The 26,698-nt window shown below is 41.3% G+C and overlaps 1 protein-coding gene across 10 annotated transcripts; it reads right to left on the bottom strand.

Moving 5' to 3' along the window:
• Window positions 1-78: 78 nt before the first annotated feature.
• Window positions 79-26,698, bottom strand: RBM39 (RNA binding motif protein 39). Of its 10 annotated transcripts, none has more exons than XM_062642170.1 (17): window positions 26,628-26,698; window positions 23,353-23,415; window positions 21,439-21,488; window positions 18,766-18,960; window positions 15,261-15,326; window positions 15,117-15,170; window positions 13,968-14,085; window positions 13,193-13,345; window positions 12,531-12,668; window positions 10,966-11,031; window positions 9,953-10,157; window positions 9,683-9,760; window positions 4,167-4,199; window positions 3,333-3,408; window positions 3,059-3,164; window positions 1,173-1,251; window positions 79-1,081 (listed from the first exon to the last, which is right to left on the bottom strand). In XM_062642170.1, the coding sequence occupies exons 2-17, from the start codon at window positions 23,401-23,403 to the stop codon at window positions 981-983; spliced, it is 1,569 nt and encodes a 522-aa protein (XP_062498154.1). In that variant the 5' UTR covers window positions 23,404-23,415; window positions 26,628-26,698; the 3' UTR covers window positions 79-980. The 10 variants fall into 10 exon arrangements, 7 of the variants coding, with proteins under 7 accessions (XP_062498154.1, XP_062498155.1, XP_062498158.1 ...); XM_062642171.1 differs by having other exon boundaries at window positions 15,117-15,167; XM_062642174.1 differs by lacking the exon at window positions 15,261-15,326 and adding an exon at window positions 23,058-23,130 and having other exon boundaries at window positions 15,117-15,167; window positions 21,439-22,112; window positions 26,628-26,675.

The following is a 26,698-nucleotide window of genomic DNA, read 5'->3' as shown; positions in this document are numbered from 1 at the left end:
GGTGACATTCCACCCACCTCCATATCACAGCACCCATCAAACACTTCCAGTCCAGTGGAGAAATAAAGCTTCGTGAAGGCCTTTTTAAGAGAATTTTATTTGAGTGGTTCTTACAAAGATTGTTGCAATATGAAAGTCTTTGTTTGATAGAAATATCAAGCTGTCTTGTCAAACACACTGAAGTAACCCAAAAATATATTTCAGAGCTCACAGAGCTTAAAAAGAGCAAAGATTATATGCAACCACAACAAAACATGTTTCTGTATTTCCTACCCATTTTCAAACCTGGCTGAAATCCTTCAGCTGTGCCCCACGGCGGACATAGAGACTGCTGTGGAAATGCAGAGATCGTTTTGTTTGGAAACTTAGACACACCTCACACAGTATTTACAAAGAAACTTTTACAGATACATTAATCAAAAGTTACCATCAAGAAATAAACCCCTTCAATCCTTCTATTCTTACCAATTATTCAGCACAAAGCAAGCTGAGTGGCTGCCTGGAGTCAGCTTTCAGTAGCCTGGTGAATCTTCCATTTATACAAAACACTAAATATGTCCCTTCAGAACGTCTACCTCTGATATTAACCCTTAGCAGATCACCTACATTTAGTGAAGTGTAAATGTAACTGCGGCATTAAAAGAAAGGCTTTGTGAAACATTAAAAATGTCATTATGTCCCATCTGCCTTTTACAGAGAACTTGTTTTCTATGAGCTACTTCTCAGTTCCTACAGATCACCTTAGTCAATGTACAAGAATTACAAGGCAGAACAAGAAGTCAACAGCTTTGTATACAGTGGAAATGCTAGTTAGGGAGAATGAACACACTGCATTTCTGCTTACTTCATTTTATTTTTAAAGGTAGCAGGAAGTGTACACAAAATGACATTAAATCCTTTCCTTTAGTTTTATCTAAATAAAAGATAACTCAAATCTTCCTCCAAAAAATAACTATGTACAAAACTGACTAAATCCATCTTCATCGTCGAACAGGAACCAGTAGTTGGGTTGCAGTCATGGAGTCTGGGAAAAGGCTATGGTACGTTGGAAGAGGTACATACGCTGCTGTGATCATTTTACCTGATCAGAAGATGAAACAACAGGCATCAGTATCTGGTCATTTCTGTAAGGAACTACATTAACTAAAGGTTTCTGTGTGGAAGCCACTCACCTGCAAACCACCTCCCGTGCAACGCATTGACAGCTGCAATGGCAGCAGCGATGGAAGGACATTTGACATACACGTTGCCCTGTAATACAGAAGGGTCAGAGCTGTGAGAAGCCTGAGGAGGGTCCAGCACTGCCTGTGCTGAAGAGGCTGTGGCAGAGGCAAACCTGTTGCTCTCCTCCTGCCGTGACCGCCCCGTAACTCAGACTGACATGAGAAAACAGCTTTTTACTGGCATGTGCTACCACACTGCTACCTTGGCATGAAACTGCTCTGAGCAGCAGTTTGCTAAGCAGAACTAATGCGGGCCTGACCCACAATGAGCGAGCAGTGATTGCTCACTTGCTCAGACAACCCTCCACAAAGAGCTGGTGCAAAACAAAAGCAGGAGGAGCTTGGCTACCTGTGCTGCAGGCCAGGCCTCCCGCTGGGCAGGTCACCAGCCTGAACCACACTTAACTGGATAGGCAAGTTCACAGCCTGGTTTTTAAAGGGCTTAAGCACTCCCCAGGCTGGAAGGATGTCTGCTGCTTCAAGGAAGACCAGTACTGTACTACTGCTACGTGAACTCTACTTGAACAAGGACTGGGACAAAGGGGGAAATCCCCTCACAGGAGGGCAAGAGCAGCCTAGGACAGTATCTAACATGAGTGACATGTTAAGGCACCAAACCAGCCTAATCCAGTGCACTGCAACACTCCTATTCAGTACCTTCAAGACACAGCCACCCACACCAATGTGTATGCATTATTCTGGCTGCCTGCTTAAAGAGAGACTACTACCAGTAATTCTTGAACAGATCAGGTTCTAACTGAAACAGATTTTACAGGAAAAGTATGTATTATAGAATCACAGAATAGTTAGGGTTGGAAAGGACCTTAAGACCATCCAGTTCCAACCCCCCTGCCATGAGCAGGGACACCTCACACTAAACCATGTCACCTAAGGCTCTGTCCTACCTCACCTTGACCACCACCAGGGATGGAGCATTCACAACTTCCCTGGGCAACCCCTATGTGCCTCACCACCCTCACAGTACTGAGAAACAGAATCTGGCTTTTCCTTTAGCAGCCTCTGTCAGCCAGGACTAACTCTTCCCACTGTGATCTCATTCCTTCTCAGGGGGAAACTTGGGATCAGGGGCTGATGGTTGAGGCATTAAGCAATTAACAGAGTTGTTTTCTCTCCAACGCAGGCATTGGAGCTGCTGAAACCCTGACAGGAGATACTGCAACATAAACCTTTAGCTTTCCCTAACACACCACAGTCTCTTCACTCACAACAAAGCCCATCTTCACAGCTGAATGTCAACAGCCCTTAGCCTGACAAGTCTGGGAAAGAGCCCCGAAGAGATGGGAAATGGGAACACTTAATAGGTAACAGGACCAGAATCTAAGCCTGGAAAACAGAACAGCACAGTGGAAACTCATGTTCAAACACAGGAGTTTTAAGTATCAGTGGGTATTTTATATTGGGGTCACCACCATGCTACCACGACAAAGTGGACTGCATTAACCAACAGCTAACTCATGAGACAGTAGCTATAGTTTTCCCTTTTAAATCCACTTGCTAATGTGAACCAGATTTGCAGCTCCATGTGCTCAGAACCTACGTGATGCTATGTTGAGGGCTGTTGGTTTTTTTGGGCTTGGGGGTATAGTGTTTTTGGGGGGGTGTGTTGGGGGTCTTTCTGCTGTTGGGCTCCCCCCTACCTATCACAGGGCACTCTGTTTTCTCTGATACAATACACCACATCTGCCTCCCACCAGCTCAGCAGTGCCACACAGCAGTGATCCTCATGGTTAGGAAGTGCATGGAAAGATTGAATGTGGTTTTATGTACCATACAGCAGCTCATCTCCAGTCTAGTAAGTCAGGAACCAGGCATACCTGAGCTGAGTTTTTGTCTACATAGATGTGGATAACTCCTCCGTGTTTGTTACATTCCTCAATCACATCATCTTTAATTTCTGTATCCCAGCCAGCTTCTTCTTCACTGTAGGGGGTGAAGGAAAAACAGGACAGAGATGGAATTGTTATCACTCAGAAAAAAAAATCAACCCAAAACCCATCAAAAAACCCTCTGCCATATTCCAGTTCCTTACTCAGATGTTAAAGTCATCAACAAATGGCAAACAGACACAGACCACGATAAATCACTTACGTCTGAGGATTAAACATGTTGGAAAGCTGGAAGCACTGTGTTGCAAGGGGTTGTACTGAAGCAGCTGCAGCCAGAACTGTTGTAATGGAAGAAAACAGTAAGAGATCTAAGAACCTGCTCTGCATGGCTCCAATATAAATGAGTATCTTTATATAAGCTTTAAAAATCACAACATCCAATGGTAAGTTATAACTAAACAGAAAATTGAAGGCAGAAAAGCAACCTTGTAGCTAGACCCTTATCTATGATAGGCAATTTTAAATAGATCAATACAGAAACAGCACAGATGAAGTACAGCTGAAGCCAAGAAGTGAAGAGCTAACCCTGTACATGGATCTTGGCAGATGTTCAATGTAAATATGTCAATGCATCTTCAATGCATCTAAAACTTCCGCCAAGTTGTGTGCCAGCAGCACCTCCTCATGGAAGCCAAGCAGCAGCTCAGGATGGAGCAGCACCACCCCACCTGGCTTCAAAGGAAGGAACAGACATTTCTGTACATCCTCCAAATGTATTTTAAGCATGCTGAGTTATCCTTCAAAGTATATCCCTACTTTTGCCCCCTTGGAAACAACCCCACACCCAAACCCACACATTTTTAAGGACTAAGGTATGGCTGGGGAGCATTACCAACACTTAGGACATGTTATGAAGAAAGAGTGAAGTATTTAACATACATTCTGGTTTTTACAGTCCATAATCAGACTGATCTCCTGCAGACACTAATACAACACAATTTCGCAGGCTGTGGCCAAACTCTGTACCAGAAGCATTTCACTTCTAGACACCTACAACAAAACTCACTGGGGACAAGTCATATCAAACGCTGCTTACCTTCATTCTGCTGAGATAGTCTCGTCTGCAAATCTAAAGAAAGAGTATACAGAGTTTGTTAGTGTGTGTGCATTGCTGTGTCATCACCTGCCAGCCAGGCTTTTAGCAGTATTCTTGTGGTTAAGAGCTTGTTCAGGTACCACAACCCACTCTCACTGCTCCTCTCTAGTTGTGAGGGGTTTCACTGATTTCAGCTACTCAACTGGAATATTCTGTACTCAACAGAAATTCCATAACCAGAGGCAAGCTTATCTCAAAGAGACTGAATACCTTAAAAGTAAAGACATGACCATGTCCCTTAATTCAACATGTAATTTCCTCATTGCTTTTGCTGTGCTCGATCTCTCTTGTTAAGATGTATTTTGTTCCATGAGGAAATAATTACAGCAATTCTTACAGGCATTGGGAGTTTGGAATCTTTACTAACAGAAAGCATTTAAGCACGGAACTGTCCCAACATGACACTCCGAAAGCAGTCAGCAATTTCAAGTAGAACAAGAAGGTATTGAACCTGTTACCCGTCCATATAAATGTCGTAATGACACAAGTTACTTTGGGGTTTTTGCAATGCAAAACATTTTCAAGTGTTCAGAACATTTAATTTGCCCCAAAACCCCCACTAATGTCTTGTTTAATAAATTAACATGGAGCTGTCCCAGTCTGAAGTAATCAGAACAAATGGAGACTTTTTAACCATTTCCAAGTTATGACTCTAATGCCTGTTATCTTTAAACCAACAGAAAACTCCAGAATGCAGGAAGCATCAGCATAAGCCTTTTCACTTCCACTTCAATTCACACAAATCCTAACTTAGTTAGAAGACTAAAGTTAACCATCAGCTTTTATTCCCCTGTTTAGAAGGCAGTGAAGTGACAGACCCAAGTAAGCTTCCCAGCTTACCTGGAAAGACCCAAAGGTGTCAGGTATCCTTTGGGATACTTTTTCCCCTAATAAACCCTTCTCCACAACACTGGGGAGCCAACCGGAATGAGTTGTTTTTTTTCTCTAAGTATTAGGCAGCAAGAGCTCTGCCTCACTGAGGAAGTCTTCCTCATATTCCTTCCTAAGTGACTTCCACAGAACTCCATGTATTGGGAACTATACTGAAAACAAGAGAGGGAAGGAGTAAGCTCGGAAGGCTGAACTTAATAGGAATTGGCTATGTTTAGCATGTTTTCCACAGGGATCTGAACATAAAGAAATCTTCAGCTCCATGGAGTGATCAATACTGGGTAAGACTGTCTTCACCTGTATTCTCTGCACAAACAGCATGGATTTGGCCCCATCTATAATTAATTTCACCTAGTTAATCACTACCCAAACTCATCTGCAAATAAATGTGTTTTAAAAACATTAATAACCCCCCCAAATCTCCTACATCCCTCAGGTTAGAGGAGGACAGAGACCCCTCCTCTGCAATTCTGGCATAACTGCACAGGTACACCCTGTACAACTGAGCTCACCAGTGTCACTAAGCCTCAAATGGGGCAAATCTATACAGATCACCAGTGCAAGCTCTGTTTACAGCCTAGTCACAGCTGTTCTAAACACATCTGCTACCAGTACGTTGTAGGAACAGGTCTGGTAGGTTCATTATCTACCACCTCTGTAACATAAATCCTGTTCTTCAAGTAACTGAATTTTCTTGTTGCTCAAGACTGAAGAATGGTCCTCTCCTCTCACTTCTAAATTCATCTGGAATTTAGACTGTCACTCTTCCTTGTCACCTCTTAATCTTCCCCACATGCAGCTTTAAACAGGATGTAAAAACTCAAATTAATACACCTGTCACGTTAAGGTCAAAGTACCTTCTTCAGCATGTTCCGTACATACAATCTGTTCAGCACGACTGAGAAGTACATGCTTAGCACAGAGAAAGCAGAAATATCTATGAAAGCATTTTGTGTCTTAAACTAAAATGAAGTTGCATCTTTATTCAAAACACAACTAGCTTTTAATAAACTGCAGCCTGCCAAGCATTACTCAAGTGATTACTTACAACAGAACAGCAGAGCAGAGAGAGGTTGTGGATGATAACACCTATCTGCCCCTCTACCGTGGGCACTATCTTATCTTTTGCATGAACTGACAGTTCCTTACCAAAAGTAAGGGATGTTTTGTGCCACGAAGCATGAGAAGCATGTCCTATAGCATAGTTTTTTTAAGTTCCAGAGTTTCAGACAGTTCACTAAAGAGCAGGAACTACAAGCTGCTGCTTCAATTCCTTTCCCTGCTGGAATTCTCTCCATTGGAATAACATCCAAGTTGTCAGGTCTCCTGTAAAACTAGTTCTTTAGTTTGGTTCAACCCCTCTTGAACATGGGTGATCAGAACTGTTCATCAATGTGGACTTCACATCTCAGCTGCTCAAGTATGCTACCTCTAGGAACACAGCTGCCCTTCCAAAAACGCAGCACGCTGACAGTTCATATTCACTCACTGATGAACTGGAGTATTTAGATCTATCTTCCTCCTCCTTAGCTGTCCTTCACTCCTAAGTCCCAGGCTATACAACTAGAATGCATTTCAATCCTGAAAGGTGAACAATGTACAACACCCCAAGAATGCCTTATCAACAGCCCGTCTGTATTTACTCACCTCACTCATACACTCTTGTTGACTATTGTTATTTATGTAAATATTAAAACAAGATCAGCCCAACACCTGAATTTTGGCTTCAACAACAGCCTTGGACCTTCCAAAAATGACAGTTTCTCTTTTTTTGAGCCAGCTTTTTTTACACATCTTGTATTTCCTGTACTACCCACTTGTATAGCTTGGTAACTTCTGAATGGCACAAGTCAAAAGTTCAGAGAGAAGAGCTCTACTACTGCTCCTCATGTAAGAAACTCAGTTTTATCAAAGACTGAGCCTTTAAATGCAGGTTCTCTGGAAGTATGCTGTATTTAGTAGTATTCTCCAGTTCACCCATCTTCAGTATGGCTTTTTAAGGAGAGAAGTGAAGCCAGAGTAACAGGACTGGAAACTGGCCAGGCTGTGGTGTTCTTCCTTCCTTTTAAGCGTAGGTAATTTAGATGTTAGCACTATATACTGTATCACACTTAAAATACTTACTGACAATACTAGGTATCAAACCTCGTATTTCATGTACCTATTCCCTCACTAACTTGATGGGAGTTTTCTTACTACATTGAGATCCTGCTTTCAGTTTTGCTTCTAACCCTGTGAATGGGTTTTTCTCCATGTTCCTAGCTAACCATCCTCAAATTCCAAACTTTAATGACCAGTGTCCCTGCTATAAACCGAGGCAGTGAGACTCTTTTGGAACACCCTGGAAGTGTTTTTTCGTTCAACCTGAGCCCTGCCTCCTTTTTGCTCTCTTCAGGAATTGGTAAACCTTCATCTATGCTTTCATGTCTTTTACAAGGCCTAAATCTGATGAGGTAATTCTCAATTTTACTACTCCCCAAGCTAAAAATACAGGTTTATTATCAGTCCTTTTTCCTCTTCTTCATAGGCTCTGAGCTTATTCCTTATATCTTTGGAGGTAGTTAATCACCCAGTGCGGTGTGGAGCCCATTTCTAACAGGACTGTTTCTTCTTTCTGTGGAATACAGATCCAATATAGCATTAGCAATTTGGAACTGAAGAAACTTTTTACATCCTCACTGTTCAAACACCCAAGCTGCTCAGACCAGATGACTCTATGGCCTCATTTCTTCAACCACCACTTTAGAAATCAGAAGCCTTACAGACCTACTTATCCTTCCATTTAAACTTGAGCAACTCATGATCCCTCAAGTCAATGGTCATTTCTATTCTCATCCATAACATCTTCATTACTTACCAAATTGAGTTTAAAATAGCATCCCCTCTTCATGAGTCAGTGAGTGTTTGATGAAGAAATTTGTCGGATATCACATCCAGGAATATCTGGGCCCCACCATTATTACTAGCAATTCTTCTCCAATCTGTATCAGGGAAGTTAAAGTCTCCCACAATGACATAATTCCTGGTAGTAATTTTCTCTAATAAGAGTAAAGAGATCTTTAATCCATAACCAAATCTCACTTTGGGGATAGCTCATGACTCTATGGTAGTAAAAAACTTTTTTTTTTTCCAAAGTTATTTAAGTTGCACATATCTGCATTACTCCTTTTGTACAATACAAGTAGAACAAACACCACTATTCCTACCACTTTCATTTCTAGTTTCTGAACATGCACATTCCTCAAAACCCTGTATTTGGCCTTATCACTTGTTCCTCCAGAGCCATATTGTCTCACACTGATTCCATGCTATCCTAACAGTTCAGCTGTGTCACACGTTTTCAGTCATGTTACTGATTTGGGGCTTTGGACTTCTTTGTTTCTAATATGGGGGTGGGAAAAGCATCAGTGTTTTGATTTCTCATTGACTATACCTGTTTCTAAGCAAGCCTGTCACACCATTCTGTCACCTATGTTACAGGCAATTTATCTCTAGTGTTGTTTATCTTTCCTTCTCCTGCACTGGATACACTTTTTCCTTGCCCCTGTGTCTTTTTCACCTTTTTCTTCTCAAATAGAAAAAACCCTATTCCTCAACCCACACTTTTTTCACTTGCCAGTTCCTATTCCTCCCATGGGGATATCTATAGAGAGACCCCATTATATTCTTTTAGCAAATGTCTACAATTTCATGTGTATGCTCTTCTCCAAACTGCACCTGAGTAACTTTGGTAACATGATTCAGGTGTATTTTAATCCTGAATCACTTCTGTCATGCTTTGCTGGAAGACAAACAGAACAATGCCCCCTGCTCTTTGATTTCCTAACAGTTCTCTCACCTTCCAGCATCTAGTTATTTGTGACATTCACATCTTTTTTTACTGCTACGACAGTTTCATGCCATTTGTTCTTGCATTAATAAAAAAATAAGAAGAAATTCCACTCTGTAATTCCTCAACTCCTGGGTTACTTATTGCTCTAGTCCTGAAGCCGTCTTGAACGGTTTGCTGTTTAGGCCAGCTATGACCTAGCAGCAGCAATCCTGCATCTTCAACCTCATCCCCTCTCACAAAGTCTCAGTAACACTTTCAACATACCCACTTGCAGAACACACAAACTATAGCCAATTCCAAGCAACACACAAATTCCTTTATATACAGTGTCCCTCCTCACCAGGACACACACTGTATAAACCTAACACTACAGATCTGTTTTTTCAGAGCGGTTAATGTCTTTCCAGTTATGAGCCTGCTACTCTTAACAGTCAACATCTGCACTCCAGTAGAATTGGTAGGGGAATAGTAAAGATAAAGAGATGAAGGCTGGGGATGGATTAAATGAACTACAACAGATTTGCAAAAAATAATGCGAAGTGAATCACACCCAAATCTGTCATAGACTGTCACTGTTTATGAGTTCACGGAGTTGCACTGTTTTACAGCTTGTAAAACATGCAGTAATACCTATGTTCCCATTTTAAAAGATCACCAAATGTAGGTAAGTGCCTCTTGTCTCAAAACTATAAAGCATAAAGTATTTCTGAAGAATAAATAGGTGATTTCTTACCTGCCACAGCTCCAAATGCCAGAGACCCACTCATCTGCAGTGCCTGCTGTGCAGCTGGGGGAATCTGCAAACCAGTACCTACAGCAGAAGATGAATGTACTTTATAGCAAGCCATTTTCACTCAGGGATGCAATATCACAAATCCCACTGTTGTCAAAAGCTTAAAAATACCATTTCATATATTTAGCATAATATACTGTGGGGTGTGCCAACTCCAACCCTGCAAGCTTCTGTATTTCCCACCCCTTTCCTGTTAATCATCACACATACCTTCTGCAAGTCTTGCCATCAACTGAAGGCGACCAGTTGTTCCCAGATCAATTCCAGTCCGTTCCAACTCATCACTGTCCAAAAATGAACTGGCACTGGAAGCATCAGTGCGCTCAGTTACGTGTCCAACTTTCATTGGCCTACCAGCCAGCTCAAATCCATTGAGTTGTTCCAAGGCCTTTTTGGCACACTCAGAGTCTGAGAACTGTAGATTGGAAAAATACGAATTCAATAATACAGCCTAAAGGATTCAGCAACAGTTCTACCATATGTAATATCCAGCTACATAAACATGAGAAACACTAAGTTTAAGATAACAATAGCTACAAACTAACTTAAGTGTGCTTCATGTTTTCCATTTAAACCCAATGCATACAGGTTTGGGTATTTACTTTCACAAATTTAGATTGCTGAAGCTGGAGCATCCAGATACTGCAGTCAACACAAGTCATGGCTGCGGTTGTCTTTCAACACCTTCCAAGAATGAGCCACCTCCTTTGTAACCTCTAACTGCTATGCATTTACTGGCTATTCCTAACAGATGTTCTACTTTATGCTGTGTAACATCTCATTAAATATAGAAATGTTTTGTCAGCACTAAACCCATCAAATACGGGCTATACAGTGCTTCTGGTTTAATTTGCCTCCAAGAGCCACACAAACTGCCATGTCAGTCAATAAACCCAAGTTCAGAATTATGTATCTGAGGGTAAAACGAAAGCTGTTTTCAACTGAAAGTTGAAAATACCAGTCTTTTTTCACTAGTATCTTTACCTGCAGATGACAGCACTGCTTTATCAGGCACTGACACAAAGTACACTATTCCATCCTAAACATGTGCACTGCTCAACCACAACACCCACAGAGAACTGTGAGAAACAAACAAAAAGGCCACTGGTGCATCTCCTGCAACATGACATTTCTAAGTAGAGACTTAACAGAGAGTGCCAAATAAGCTATACTACATGGGAAGGTTACATTAAGAAATTGTCTAAGTAGTCTGACAGTCATACCGTAATAAATCCATATCCTTTTGAGCGTCCAGTTTCACTGTCCATCATGAGCTGAATACTTTCAATCTAGAAGTAAAAAGACAGCTATTTATTAGCATGCATTTTGGAATAAACTATGGAATATCAAACCAAAACCTGAATACAGCCCTGCCAAATACACATATATGAAAGTGAAACTACTTTTAATCAGTTCCTCATTCCTTCCTCAAGTCAAATGAGTGCACAGGCAGCTGGCTGTGGACTTTGATACTAAACCAGCAGGGTGATGCACAATTTGTCCTTTAAGATCATCTACAGGCAGAGGCTTGGTCGTTATGCAACATTCCACCAGACAATGAGCAAGCAGACAATCATCAAATCCTATCCAGAACGTTACAGTCATGGCATCTCATTGGCTGAGGAACTCCATTTCACAAGGTAAGAAAAGCAGTTTGCATGAGTTTGACCAGGAACTTTTAGAAAAAGGTGTATATTTTAAATAGTTACTGGCATATGGGAACTTTTACATCACAGATCTCAATTTAAAACGTATTACTAAGTCTTCCAACAGCCAATTCCCAAGTGTTGGGAAAAGACAGCAACACAGAACTAAGTGAGATTTAGACTCAAGTACATGGCATCAATAGAAGGAAAAACCTTCACAGCTCTGTACGTCAGCTTCCTAAACTACATTAATCCCACTGCCAGACCTTGAGAGGAAACGGTGGATTCATATTTAATAAATTGCTGCAATTTTCCAGGCTTCTGCACAACAGAATTCAAGAGATACACATCTGAACAAAGCATCTGAAAAGTGCTGTTACAGTATGTATGAGGCAAGATTAAGATCCAAAGATAGTATGAAAGGGACATCAATGGACTTGATGTATCCTTATTTTTTCCTTCCATCAAGCAGCATGTTAAGTACATTACCTTTTCCCTAACTAACAATGACATGCTCATGATACCTTAGTTAACACAACAGGGTTACATTTATTACGACTCCACTGGAAATTTCCTATTCAACCTACTCTTTACACAAAAGACATTATTACCATGCTGCAAACTAGGGCTTAATGAACAGGAGTGAGAAGGGGCCAGTGTCAAGCTGTATGGGACACACTGCCAGTGTGTGTTAGTAACATGAGCAAAAGTCCTCAGAAACAGATGAAACAACTACATTCACGGTGAACAGAGCTCAGACCCCATCCTGTGCTTTGTGCTTTAAGCTGTGACATGGGGCCCCCATTCACAATCATGTCAGAGGAACATATTTACAAGCTGCAGAAGCCAGATACGATGTAGGAATTGGGTTTTGTAAGGGTTTTTGTTCTGTAATTTTAGGTATTCATCAAATTCTCAGCTCTCCTTCATAAAAGCTGCCATTCAAAAATCAGTGGAGCACATTACACATCAAGGTTCTCTTCTCCAATACTATGTATTTAGAGCTCTGTGGATGTACAGGAACAGAAGAGCAGGAAAAGGCAGAAGTGTTCTGCAGGTGTGAAGCTGAATTATTTCCAGAAGCTGCAAGTACTCTACAACTAATTTGGGGTTTTAAGAACTACCAAAAAATGAAAATGTACCCTGCCAAATGGCTCAAAAATTCCTCGCAGCATATCTTCAGTTATGTTGAAGTGTAATGATCCCACATAGAGCCTCATAGGACCAGCACTGCCCTTCTGCAGATTATTTGCCATTGCTGCTGCTCTGTTTTTCTCCGCCTAAGGAAAAAACAAAAACCTTCTGTAAGACTTTAATAGCACCCCTTAACATAAGCAGTACACACCTAGCAGATACACTAAAACATACAAGCTGGTTTATAATCTGCACACTCTCAATTTGACTTTAAAACCTACAAAATCCAAGCCCATGACCAAGAATAGAGACACAACTTCCAAAAGCCTTCAAACTAAGTAACTTGATGCAGAATTCTAGCTTCTATCTAGTAAATTAACAACTTTTTACATATGCTGGAAAGCATACACTACAATTCTGTAACACTATTACAGGTTCATTATTACTGTATTTCTTCTGTATTTTCAAAATGCATTTATATCACTTTGAATTGATGTAATTTGCTTGTCAACTATGGGAAACAAGGTCCATTTACCATTAGCTTAAATAATCTTTTCTGGTACTTTTCCAAACATTCAACAGTAACCAAGTTTTCCAACAGTAAAGTCTTCCTACAAGCCAAACATAACACTGCTCAACAAGAATAAAGTTGAGGTTTATAACTCCTTACCTGTGATGCTTGTACTATGATTGGTACACCCAAGACTCTCTGTCCAGTTAGTCCTATTGCCAGTGGCACTGAACTAACATCAACAAATTCAACATAAGCAATTCCCTTTGAACGCCTGGAATTCCTATCAGAAATCATTCGCACATCACGAACCTGAAAGGCAAGGACAGAAATCCTGTTAGAGATAAAAGAAAGAACCTAATGCCTTAAAAAAAAACCACAATGCAGTCCATTTTTTCCAGTAAGGAATTGAAACCAAATTATTTGCCAAGTCCATGGTTTTGTAATTATGTTGCAAATCTAGAGCAGCATAAAGCTATCTTAACAGAAGCAAGCTAGCATTAATAGCTGCTATTCCAAGTCAAATGCAGTATGCTACAGGAAAAAGGACAGCAGAATACTTGCAGCACTGTAACACTAAGCCAGAACCTTACAGCTGATGGAACAAATGAAGTTTTTAAAAATTAAAAGTTAAATTTTTTAATGACAGTAGAAGTGGCAGAACTATCTGCCAAAGAATGAAATATCTGGAAAATAAAGCTGTTTAAATCAGAATTGCATTCCCATGGTTTACATCACCTGCTGAGCAATGAACTCCTGTTACATTACATTTTCATGTTCAGAGCCTTTAAGAATTAGCTGGCCATCACTGATTCCCCCTTTAACCTGCACACGAAGCTCCAGAAAGCCACTTGCTTAAAATTCTGTAGAGTATTAATCCTGTACTAGGACACCTTTTGGAGGTATTCAGAATCATTATAACCTCCATCCTTACCTTTCCTACTGTAGAGAAAAATTCTTCCAGGTCTCTTGGTCGAATTCTTGCAGCCAGCTGCATGCAGAATACTGTTCGAGCATCCCTCTCTTCAGGGGTAAGATTATCAATAGGTTCTCTGGAAAGAGAAAGGTTCAGTTAAGAAGTAATATGAATTAAGATAACTCATCTCTGGACTACGTATGAAACTTTAAAAGTACTTTAGAGTCTGGTGGGGAAAAAAGTTCCTGCCATTTTATAAAAGGGCAGAGTCAGGAACTGAAGGGAATGCCTGGTATTACTATAATATTTACTCCATTAACACAACTAAGCATGTTTCAACTGTTACCATTAAATATGACTGGAGAATTACATATTAAGTACAGAAGCCCCAGCTAAACAGAAGTGCTATTTTGCTACTATCCAGAAGGTGTAGTAGCACTAAGGAGCTTGCAGTCAAAAAGATCAGATGAAAGGACCGGAAAACAAAGGAAACGTTGGAACCTGCACCCAGTTTCCAGTCATGTAGTATGTACTTCTATTTTTATGAATATTAAAAAGCTGACAATACACAAGAAAAGTTTAAACTAAATTATCTCAGAAAGCGTTTGTTAATAATTAAAAAGAAACAAAGCAAGATTGGTTAATTTTAACTGCATTAGTTTAAGATTAGTTTAATCTCATTAGCAGCACTCTAAATCCAATTCCCTTAAATGAGAAGCCTAAGAATAGATAAGCACCTCCTGGATTTCAAAGATATTTGGCTGCTCTACAAATAACATCACTACATACTGGATAGAGAGGCATTTGTGCAGTACTTTTCCATTCTGTACTTAAAATTATGAAGTATGATTTAGCAGAAAAGTTAATTCAAATCACAACACAAAAAAAAGCTTGAGAATACAGAAACACAAAAAGGAAACCAAGGTATGTTTTTCAAACTGGCATTTATGTAAGTGTGCACTGTTACTGGGGGAAAAAAGAGCTTGACATGGGGAGAAAAAAACATCTTTTCAATGGTCTCCTCTCAGGGGCTACCTGAATGAATTCCAGCATTACTTGTGAGTATAAGCTGGAGAGCAAGTACACATGCATTATTTCACCATTACTTTTCCAACTTCAATTAAAAAAACAAACCAAACCCCATTACAAACGTGTAAAAATTCCTACCTAACAGGGCTCTTGTCTTTCCTGAAGGGACTTTTGCTTCTGGAGCGCCTTCTGCTATGAAGAGAGATCGACAAGATTATTAGAAAACCTTCAAATACATCAGTCTGATTTTAAGCAGATGCAATAAAGAGCAAAGAAAACAACCTTAATTTGATGCTGTGAGGCAGACCAATCTTCCCTCTGATGGCACTGTTGAATTTTGGACCAGAACTACGGTAGAAGCAAAGACAGATGTTACTCACTAGAGTACCCCATTCACCATCTCCAGTGTGTGCCCCCATTCCACTGGAGGTGCTCACCCACCCTCACACCTGAACTTGTGAACATTTTCCATTAGCAGCACCCATCATATGCATACGCTACGTGCAGCACTCCAAACTGTAAGGCACAGACTATTCTTCCTGCTCAGTTTCAACTGTCACAAAACCCCAGCATAGGCAGGACGCCAAGGAAGAACTAAATCATGGGTCAGCCATACGTGGCACATTTGTACACGCAAAATATTCTGAGCTACAGTCACTGCTGTTATCTGACTTGTCCACAGGCATTTTCTACCTACTGTGAATGCAAAGCAGTACCTTAGCGGCCTGGAACTCAGCCTCAGAGTTTTGAGATGGGTTTGTGGTGATGACAGGACTGTTTGCTCAGATGTAACATTTTAAAACAGAAAGTTTCATGAAATTTAAGGTGCAAGGGGAAAGCAAAGTCGCTCCCTGCGAGAGACGCATTCACTAATGTTGTTTCAGGTGGACCCACATGGTACGAGTATGTAAATACTGCTTCCTTCAAGTAAAGTTCTTACTAGGACATCAAAACAAAGAACCAACTAAGCCAGCAGTTAACTTTATATAGACATGTCACCCAGAAGGAATCCAGTCTCCTGGCTGAAGCTAATTTTAGTTCTCCAGGCATCACAGAAGGTATCAGAACACATGGCAATCCGCCCACTGCTTCCACGATAAGGACAGTCCTCTTGCTAGTTACTGTGGCACAGGGTAACAGTCTGTGACATGAATAGAAAGATTCAGCCTATCTTGTTCTCCCTGAACTTGATCTCCTTGTAGATACAAGCAAAAGAACACCACCTGTTAATGTTCCTCTTGTATATCCACTGAACAGGAGAGGCACTGCTCACAGACTGAATGCTAGGGGCTTAGTCTTTCCATCTGCAGACTTGATTCTTTCTGCTGTGGCTATAAATTGATATGAAAGCAGTCTGAAAGACACAGCAGGCTGAAAACATCAACTAGTCTTTCACTAAATCCATTTAAGCCAACCAATTTGTCTGATAAACATCATCTTGCTACTCAGTGGAGCAGGAACGCTTCTGGTTAAACACAGCATCCACAACAAGGAGAAGGATGCTCATTTTTAAACATGTCATGACATAAGTAGAAGTAGTGGGCCAAAATCTAAAACCATGCTGGCCAGGTTAAAGCAGGGGAACTATGGTCCTGGGTAACACTGGAAAAAGAATAAAGAAAAAAAAGACCATTTAGAAACTACTTATTAAGAGAAAATAACTAGTTATTAAGAGAAAAGATAACACAAAACCAGGCACATGTTGAGATGAGATCACTACTCATCAAAAGCAGACTTTTTGCCTAGGATAAATTACTCCATTTCCTACTCCAGTTCAAACAAACAAAAGCTGAGTGTGTCCATTCAGGTTCTCCAATGTCCACCACACATCCTGCCAAGGCTGCAGCTGGAAACGCTGGTACTAATTCTACAGGTTGGCTTCTTAGCAGAGACAGGATTACTGTGCATCTTCACACCTCCTGATGTAAAACATGGTGTTCTCCGTTTCAATCCAAATGTAGCAAGACAAACCAATGACTATCTATATTTTGTTCAATACACCGCAATACCAGAGAAATTGCCCAGAACAGCTATAGACAAGTATCATAACAATGAAAAAGATCCCTCACAACCATTTTCCTCCTGGCACAATGTATCTTGAGTCATTAAAACAGGCATGAGGTTCTGTAGTCATGGCCATCCTTTCAATCTCTTCTTGAGGAAACTGGCTTGGAAGACTGAACACTAAAGCCTCCGAGTTTCTCCAGATGAAGAAAGCCCTCTGAGACAGCCAGGAGAATCCAGCAATTCTGAACCAAATGGTAAGATGAAGGACATCTCCTCCACACAACCCCACACTGGAGGTGACAAGACTGGCAGGCTCCATATCTGGAAGGCTGAAGATCTTGATCAAGTGCACATGGCAGTTTGGAGCCACGACAGTAGCACTGGCAGAACCCAACAGCTACTTCAATCTTATGGGTGCCAAAAAACTGCAGATAACACTCCAACTGTGCACAGCTGAAATCTTCAGAGCTGAAACCTGGAGCAGCTTCACAGAGGCTGATGGGCCTGTTCCTGAAGACAAACCAAAGCTGGGCGGACACGATCTATGATCCCAAATACACAGGATGGATGGAAGCACAGGATGCCACTGCATCTCAGAGCCAGGAGCTGCACTAGGTTTTCACTATTTTGAGCAATCTGGTCTAGTGGAAGGTGTCCCTGCCCACAGCAGGCAGGTTGGAACTATATAAACTTTAAGGTCCCTTTCAACCAAAACCATTCCGTGATTGTGAAAATGCCAACATCCAGCTGACTTGGTGCAAAATGAGACCTCATTTCTTATTTGCATTTCAAAAAGGAATGTGTTTTCCTGGGTTGGAATCCAGCCATCTAGAAAAACATTCATGTGCAGAAACCTGTGCAAGCCTGCAGTTTCTCAGAAGGTAAACAGTGTCTTCTCTAGCATCCTGAGAGTTTTCTCCATCGTGGATAACATTACGTGCCATGATTAAAAATACACATCCTTTTCAAAAGCTAATTCTGACATGATTCTGAGATTTGACAACAGTTGGGATGAGACACAGACAAAAGCAGACGCAAAGAGCAGCCTCGGGTGAAAGCCAAACACACAGCCCAGTTCTCACCAGTGAAGGGGATGCAAAGGGGAGGGCAGGGATACAGAACAGCAGAAGCACAGAATAAATACCAATGAAAAGATGGGTTTGGAGAAATGACTTGCAACTATCAGGAACTACGCATAGCAGAAGTGCTAGCAAGCCAAGTATCTGAAAGAAACTGAAGAATTCTTCTAAACAAGTCTGAGAGAAAGCAGGGCAAGTATGCAATGTGTGGGCATTGGTAAAACAAGATGCTTCCAGTCTGGATGCATAAACACGGAATTGTTTATGCAGTAAATGGTTAAGAGCAGCAACCCAGTAAAAACCTTTGTAATACAAGCAAAAGGTTTTATGAGCCTGTAACTGAAGCCAGGCTGTTACTCATTTCTGACAGTTAAACCATCAGGTCCATACACTGAAGATAAGGAGGACATGTAGAAAACTTGCTTTTTTAGTTTTGTGATGAACCTTGTTTTCCAGAGCTGTACACATACCTTCACTTGATTTTCATTTCTGAGTTCAGGTAGGAATGCAAACTAGCAGGAGGAACTGGATACGATACTGCCTTCCTCCTCTTGACACCATATTTATTGACGCTCTCCAGCCCTAACCTCTCACCTTTTCCAAGACGATTAGCGACCAACACAGAAAGCAGAGAGTGAAACTTTAAGCTTCCACATCATACACTGAAGCAGCACACATGCAACCCCACATCAGTAACCTACTAGGGACTTCTATAGCGGCCTCTGAATCTGCGATCTCTACTCCTGGAACGGCTGCGTCTGCGTTCTTTGCTTCTGCTCCGTTTTCTTTCCCGGCTTCTGCTCTTTTTCCTTTCCCGATCGCGGCTCCGTTTCCGCTCCTTGCTTCTGCTCCTCTTCCTGTCATGGCTTCGACTTCGGCTCTTGCTCTTTTTTCTCCTGAGAAAGAAAACGCATCTTTGGTTACACACAGGCTCAGTGCTGTCACTCATCTCACACTCCACAGTTCCTCTGACCTGATGTCACACTGACAGGAAAACCCTTCTGCTTGTTGGTATTTTTACAAGTGTCTTTTGGTGGTTAAGCATGTCTCAAGCTCTCAAACTTATCATGAGCCACAACAAGGTGCTCCAAAGCACTTTCTTACCTAAAATTATATAATCGCTGAAAAAATGTTTCCAGGAAGAATAAAAAGACTTATAAAAGACCTTCCTGTACATAATAAATGCAATACTTCGTGTGCCTTTCAAACATACTTCAAATACACCACCTAGATGCTAAGAATAAATTATATTTTTAGAGCAAAATAAAACAAGACACAATAGAAGTAGAAAGGAAGAGACAAGTCTGAGGGAAAGAAAGGTTTTCTCTTGGTACTCCCTGCCATCAGCCTTCACATATTGCCTAAGAGTTTTGCTTCCTACTTGCTACTCCCACTCATAAGCCACTTCCTCTTCCAAATCTGCAGCTCTTACAGGTTGGAGGAAACTGCAGATCTTCATCACTGTAACCATTCAGTTGGAAAATTTCAACTTTTTATATGTCTATGCCAATTATACCTCACATCTGAAGACCACTGACCCACTTTTGGGTTATTTGCAGGTTTTTTTCCTTTCCATCTCAGTCTCAGACCATGAAAACTGAAGTCTCTTAGTTTTTAAAACACGTATCTGTGTATACATACATAAAACATATGTTAAACAGATGCTCAAGCCAATTACTTGAAGTAATTTAACTCAAACTACATTTGGGGAATAAGCAATTTTGCTGCTAAACTTCTGAAATTCACAACATCCTTTGCTACTGAATTTTTCCTCTCCTCCTTTTGGGGCTCCAGATTGCACACAGCATCTTCTGTCAAAGCGGTCACTCATGCATTTAACTTCTTAGGCCATACTCCCCTTTTTCAAAGGGTTCATCCCTGGTACTCTCTACGGCTGTGGGCAGACTTCCAGTCAAGTTAACTCAAAAACTGAAATGGGGAATACGCCACAGGAGCAACATTTCTGAACAGACACGAGGGTACCGTTAGAAAACCAGAGAACGAAGTGAAACTCCACACAATGACACTGCAAGACAGCAGCAAACACTTGACTTTTTTATCTTCTACAATAACTTTCCCTTCTAAACTTAGTTTACTGTTTTTCTGAATTGTAAATATAAACTCTGAACATACAGGTCCACCATAAAATGGAACCATGCGCAGAAAGACAGCAAATGCCATTGTTCTGGTCTCAGAGAGGCTGCAGCAACTAAGGAAATGAACTGAAATATATTCCAGTATTCTCCTAATTCTACCACAAATCAAGGTCAGAACCATTTCTAAGATTTAAACCCCACTCTTTTTTTCAAATCCCAGTTTCTATTTTGAGACACGGCAGGCAAACAAAAGCAGGGTACTAGATGCCATGTATGTATTTTAAAGAAACAAAAATGCAGAACTTAAAAATATTGGGAACAGCTGCTTTTGATAGGGCTTTAATAGCCAGCACAGTATTGTTCAAACACACATGTAAGATATAATCAATTTTAGATTATTAGATTCCAACCTAAGACTGTTGGAAATGGACTGCTCATTTCTCTGGAAATACATGTTCTTTGGATCCCCATCATGAATGAATCTCTCTGATTTCAGAAGATGACAACAGCACACATGTTGACACTCAAGTGAGCTGTGTATTACAGACACACACTGGTTACTGTTCAGTGAACTATCAAATTGACAATTATTCATCCTACATCAACTATCACATCATCAAATGATGCTTGTAAGGTAGAGAATTTATTTCTCAGACTTAAACCCCTTCTATTTATTTGGAGTATTTGACTCTTATGCAAAGCATTTTTCTTCAAGGATTTTATTCCATACAGGCTGGGTCAGCAGCAGTGTTCTGACCCTGGAATTACACTTCCTGAAGAAGCTGGGCTTGGACTCTGCTTGTTTGAAAATGTTATAATTTCAGAGTTTAGATTACAAAGAAAAAACTTGCAAATTTTTGTATGTGGTGAGAATAGAGGGAAGGGATCCAACACCCCAAAACTTCTCAAGGTGCCAGTTATCTTTAAAGGCTTTGAACTGTTCCAAAGCACATAAAATTCTACACCAAATCCATTTTTAAAATGCAAAATCCACTGCATTGCTAATGCAACAAATAAAAAATTAAATATGCTGAATGTAACAAGACTGTATTTTTAAATAACGCCAACATTAAATGTTTCCATGCTTTTGATGACACCAGTTACAAGGGAGTAACTACATCTGTAAACAAAGAGAACATTTCCTAATTGCTGTAGTTGTAGCACTTGCAGATACCAAGCTTTTCCATTTTATAACCCTAAACAATACTGACATGCATTTGCAAGCTTACAAAACCCAGCAGCCTCCCCCAAAATGCAGAGAACTGAGAAAAGACTCACTTCTTGCTGCGTTCTTCATGGCCATTGGCACTGCTCAATTTGTTCTCATCCTAAGCAGGGTTGATAGAAGAACATCATGAGGACGAAGCGGAAACATTTCAAGTGGTCAAAGGGTAATGGGAATAGGAATAAGAAAATACAAAACAAAAATTATAATACTAAATTACTTGTTTGCAGTTTAATGTGGAAAGATTTAGAAAATTTAGATAAGCATGTTTAACCACTTTGCTGCTTATATTTAAGTCATACAATTACAAAATACAAGACTTACATCATTTAAAAGTGTGTATTAAATTGTAGGTACTTCCTTACATGGTTTAGAGAGCAAGTTATCCTGTAGAATTCAGCACTCAAGTGGTTAACTGTTATTTCTATAACATGTAAGAGGAAGTTTCAGGTTTGTGTTTGTGTGCCCCTCTGGTAAGTACCAAGGCTATATGTCTGCCTAAGCCCCGGTGGCTACGCTAGCAGCAGCCACTATGGATTTCCTGTGACCGATGCCATTCCCGAGATCTTCACTCATTTTCGTTGAAGGGTTGTAAGAGCTTGATGTCACCTCTGTCACACATCTCGCCCTGAAGCAAACAGGGATTCACACTGCTTTAGTAACGTCGACTCCCAAGAAAGTCATCAATAATCCACCAGTCCAGCCTAAACATTCCCTATTTCCATACCTGTTTACATGGAAAATATCCATGTTAAACCAGGACACAAGAATTTTAAACATAACAATTTACAAATTTCTCTTCAAGATTTTAACGTAACTGCTAAGTATTACATAAAAAAAATTATACCACTTAAAACTTACAAATGCTCATCCAAAATTCATCACATGGTTGCAATAAACACTGCAGAATAGACTAACAAGAACTGCTATAGAATTTATATACTTGCTTTACAATTTAATCACATCACTTACATCAAAAGAACAATTCCTAAGCGACTTAAACTGAACATACATGTTTTGTGACACCAGTACTAAAGCATGCATAATGTTAACACTTCACCACCATTTGGTGGAAAACAACAAAAGACAGTATTCATTTGCTGCTGGTCTATGGGAAAGACATCACTATGCTCATTGAGAAAAATTTTGCATTAAAAAAATAGACATTTCCTAATTCAACAACTCGGACAGAGAAATACAAGAGCTTATTTTGGAATGACACCGCAGACTGTGATACTGTCTTTTACTTGGTAAGAATGTTCTATTCAGGGATCCAAGAATTTCCATCAATTCGTTCACTCAGCAATGAATTTTCATCTGCCCTGTTAAAAGATTAACCACCACCAGCCTTCTGCATTAAAAGCAAGTCTCACTCTTCTTGCACCGAGCAGACTGTTCAAATATTTACTTGCCATGGGACTGGTGAAAAGGTTATTCTTGGAACCCTGCTGTCTTCCCAAACCACTGCATTCACCTTGTTGCTATACCAAACTGGACCTGGCAATTTTAGGAGAGGTTTTTTGTTTTCTTGGTTTTGGTTGTGGGGGTTTTGTTTGGTTGGTTTGTGGGTAGTTTTGTTTTGGTTTTTTGTTTGGTTGTTGCTTTTGGTTCTTTTTTTTGTTTGTTTAAACCTAGGGGACCACGGTACAGCGATACGTCACTCAATTACTACCTTATGATTGACAGTTCACACTGGAATCAAAGGTGAATTCATGGGAGTAGAGGTGAGATATCGTTAGGCAAGTCTACAAAGAGAGATAGATGGGCATTTATTCATCACGCTGAAGTGAAACTACTGCACAATATAATTACATTAACAGTATATATTTACTTGTAAGTTACATGTAATGCATCTCCAATAAGATAAATCATGAGGGCTCCAGGGATGTTAGTTTACAGTTCAGCAGTAGTTTCATGAATAATGCTAAATTAAGGTAAACAGGACCTCACTGGCAGATTTTTCTCACCTTCTTGTAAGGAGCTTCAAGCATTGCTTCAATATCAATATCATCAGCCATTTTTCAGGATACCTGAAAGAAGAAGCAAAATCCACCTGAGAACAAAAACATCCTCATGCTTTATATACCAAAGGCTTTTCCTTAAGAGGTCACCAATGCATTAGCTCAAATTGAAAAACCAGTGTCTCAGAAGACATTTCCAACAAGAACTGGAATGAAGCTTTGCCCACTGAGATGAGGAAGAATGTGACACAAAGCAATTACAGCTGCAGACAACAAAATGCTACCAAACACAATTAGCCAGTGGAAACCCCAGAGGTGTCCACGTATTTCCTTCAAAACAAAGAGCACAGATGATTTATGATACAGAAACACAGGTCTGGTGGCCATCTTGAGAACTACCAGAGCTTGATCAAAGGAGTTGAGCGACATGTAAAGAACACAGTACAAACATTCAGGCAAACCTGTTCACAGCTTCCCAGCATTTGTTACCACATTTACTGAGCTGAAAACTTGTCAACACTAATGTCCTTTAAGAAATTTGGCCTCCTGCATAATGAGGGCCACAAGAGACAGAGTTATGGTTCAGGCATTAAGAGCTGCTGAAGCATACACAAGATCCATCCAGCCTCGAACCTCAGACGCCAGAGAGAAAGAAATCCACCAAGCCATGTAACACCAATCACCACACGTGTTTGGGTTGGTTGTTTTAAATGGTTCCCCTTATTTTCAACTTCAACCCCCCAATGTAATTATGCATTTATTACACTCTGAATCCCTTTGACATGTTATTTTCTTTCCTGTTGCAGGTTTGCTATTAAGAACCTCTCAAGACTCTACACTGAAATACAGAGACTCAACTTCCTCCAATCTCTTAATACAACAGTGTCTCTCTTTTACGCTTTCTTAGGTTCAGAAACAGCCAGCCCTCCAGATTCAAGTCAGACAGCCCAAGAGGGAAACTTCCTGCATGTGTGCCATAAAATAGATTTTTGAAGATACAAGTTAGTTCTTACACCTTTGTTACAGGTATTCCTGTAGGAACTGTGCTGAAATGTTGCCATCCGGAGATTTGACCAGCAGAATGAAATCACTCCAACAGCCTTTAAATTGTTCACTCATAATGGGAGATTATCATACCAGAGCTGCACCATGCCTAAGGATTAAATCACTCTCCCACTCACATCTGACCACTGCTCATTAATAAAATGAAAAGTAAAACATAATTCTTTACAGTATCAGAATACTGTAAATTCACACTCAGTTACTTCACTGAGGCATGGTAACCTGAGTTTCAAGGTATTACCTCTTGGGCTATAGTACTCTCACTTACAAACATGATCATCTTTAGCTTAATGGCTCAATTTTACTTTTTTGGCTTTTCAACTTATCTACAAACATGATTTATGCACATGATTTAATTCACCGCTGCTCTGTCAGTATTTGGTATGAACAAGTACCTCAGTATGATTAAGGACATCAAAAGCCCCAAGCCAATCCCAGGACTCTACAACCAAACTCCCACCTGCAATGACACGTCCATATGTGTCATTTAGCCAACGTATCAACCAACCTGTGGTGGGAGCCTTCATTCCACTGAGGGATGGCGGGGGCCAGAACAGGGACCACCAAGTCAGAAGTGGCATAGAAAAGTGAACAGGGAGCAGATATTACTGCAGTGACCCAACTACTGAAAGTAAATAACTGTCATCCGGTGGCTTCAAAACAAAGGTTCTTATTCACACAGCATTTAGCCATGGAATTCACTGTTACAGAGCAGTAGGGATGCTAACAAAGGCAAAACAAAAACAAAACCCACGAAAGCTGACAGAAAAAGCTTTCCATTAAACAAAGACATGCCTTGTGACCCTGAACCACAACTATGTGACTGAGAGCACACAGAGAGAAGTATCGCTGTCCCACTTCCTGCTGCTTCTATTCTTTCACAGGCATTTACTGATGGCCACCATCACAGACCAGATCCTGAGTTACACAGACCTTTGGTCTCACCCCGTGCAATCCGTGCTCTTTGTACTCTGTACATAACACATTCATTGGTGTGATACTATGTTTTTATCAGAATACCTTCTGTTCATATAACACAGTTCTACCATCAACATTAATTCATGTAATGCACATAATAATGCCACATATAAAGTTGTTATTCTTTAAAAAATAATCAAAAGTCCTTATTCATTTCACATTAGTAGAAAATCGTAACAGATTCTCAAGTATCTGTCATTAAGCACTGAAGCACAAAGCAATTTATAAAAACCTTTTGGCTTGCTCAAAAAATTCTGCATATGCCTGACATGTGTCACAAGAAAACAAACCCCCTAAACAAATAAACAAAAACACAAGAAAAACCCCAAAACGTCAAAACAAACAAGGGATGAACTACACTTGAGATTTTGTGAGTCTACAGAAAACCTAAAGGGGCACGAAATTTACTGCTACTGGCCTAGCCAGTATTTTGACGACAGATTCCATCTTTTTGCTGTGTTCTATTACATAAAAGGAGCCCTCTCCTCGCCATTATTTGCTTTAGGAATTCCAGGAGATGACAATTCCATTCTCGCTTTGCAAGGAGCCTCCTGGAAAAGCATCAGGAGAGTTTAGGGAGAAGGCCGACGCTTCGGGGAGGCACCTACGCCCGGATGGCTCCCACCCGCATGCTCCCTCCGTGCGATCGCAACGAACAGCATCGGATTCCCGACCACTCCGCCGCGGTGACCAAACCCGCCCCGTTCCGCCGGGGCTCCGGCCTGCTCCGAGCGCCTCGCCTCGTCCCCTGCGCGCCCGCAGATTACCAAGAGCCAACGCGCCGGCCCGCCCCATCTCCCAACGCAGACCCCGGGGCCGCTCCCCGCCCGGGCCCTGCCAGCTCTGAACACAGGGCTAGAGCCCCGCGCCGGCCAGGGCTGGTCACTCTGCACAGCGCCATCGTGGGGGAGCTCGGGGAGGGACAACGGCGCGACGGGGACGGCCGGGCCCGCCCGCTACGTGGCCATAGGAACCACAGAACCCCTCACGGCCAGGCCGCGGTCTCAGGCAAGCCGCCGAGTGCCCCGGGCGCAAAAGAGCGCAAGGGGAGCACCGGCGGGGAGACCAGAGACGGTCCCTAGGGACACGGCACAGGGGCGGTCAGGCCGGAGGAAGACGGCCATGGCGGCGGGAGGGGCATAGGCCTCCCGGGCCGCCCGCAGGCCAAGGCCTCAACGCTCCGCGGAGCAGGCCGCAGTTCTCCCAAGCAGCGGGGTGAGCGCTCCCCGCCCGGTAGCTACCTGCGCCGTGGGCGGGTGCTGTCCTGGTTCGGATGCCCGAGGTTCGGCTCCTGGTTGCGGCGCTAGCGGTG

The sequence above is a fragment of the Pezoporus occidentalis genome, unplaced genomic scaffold, assembly GCF_034315485.1.
Source record: "Pezoporus occidentalis ecotype Australia unplaced genomic scaffold, CSIRO_AGI_Poc_V1 ctg70, whole genome shotgun sequence".
Taxonomy (NCBI): domain Eukaryota; kingdom Metazoa; phylum Chordata; class Aves; order Psittaciformes; family Psittacidae; genus Pezoporus; species Pezoporus occidentalis.
Note: the sequence above shows the minus strand (reverse complement) of the source record. Positions and strands in the feature narration are given on the sequence as shown.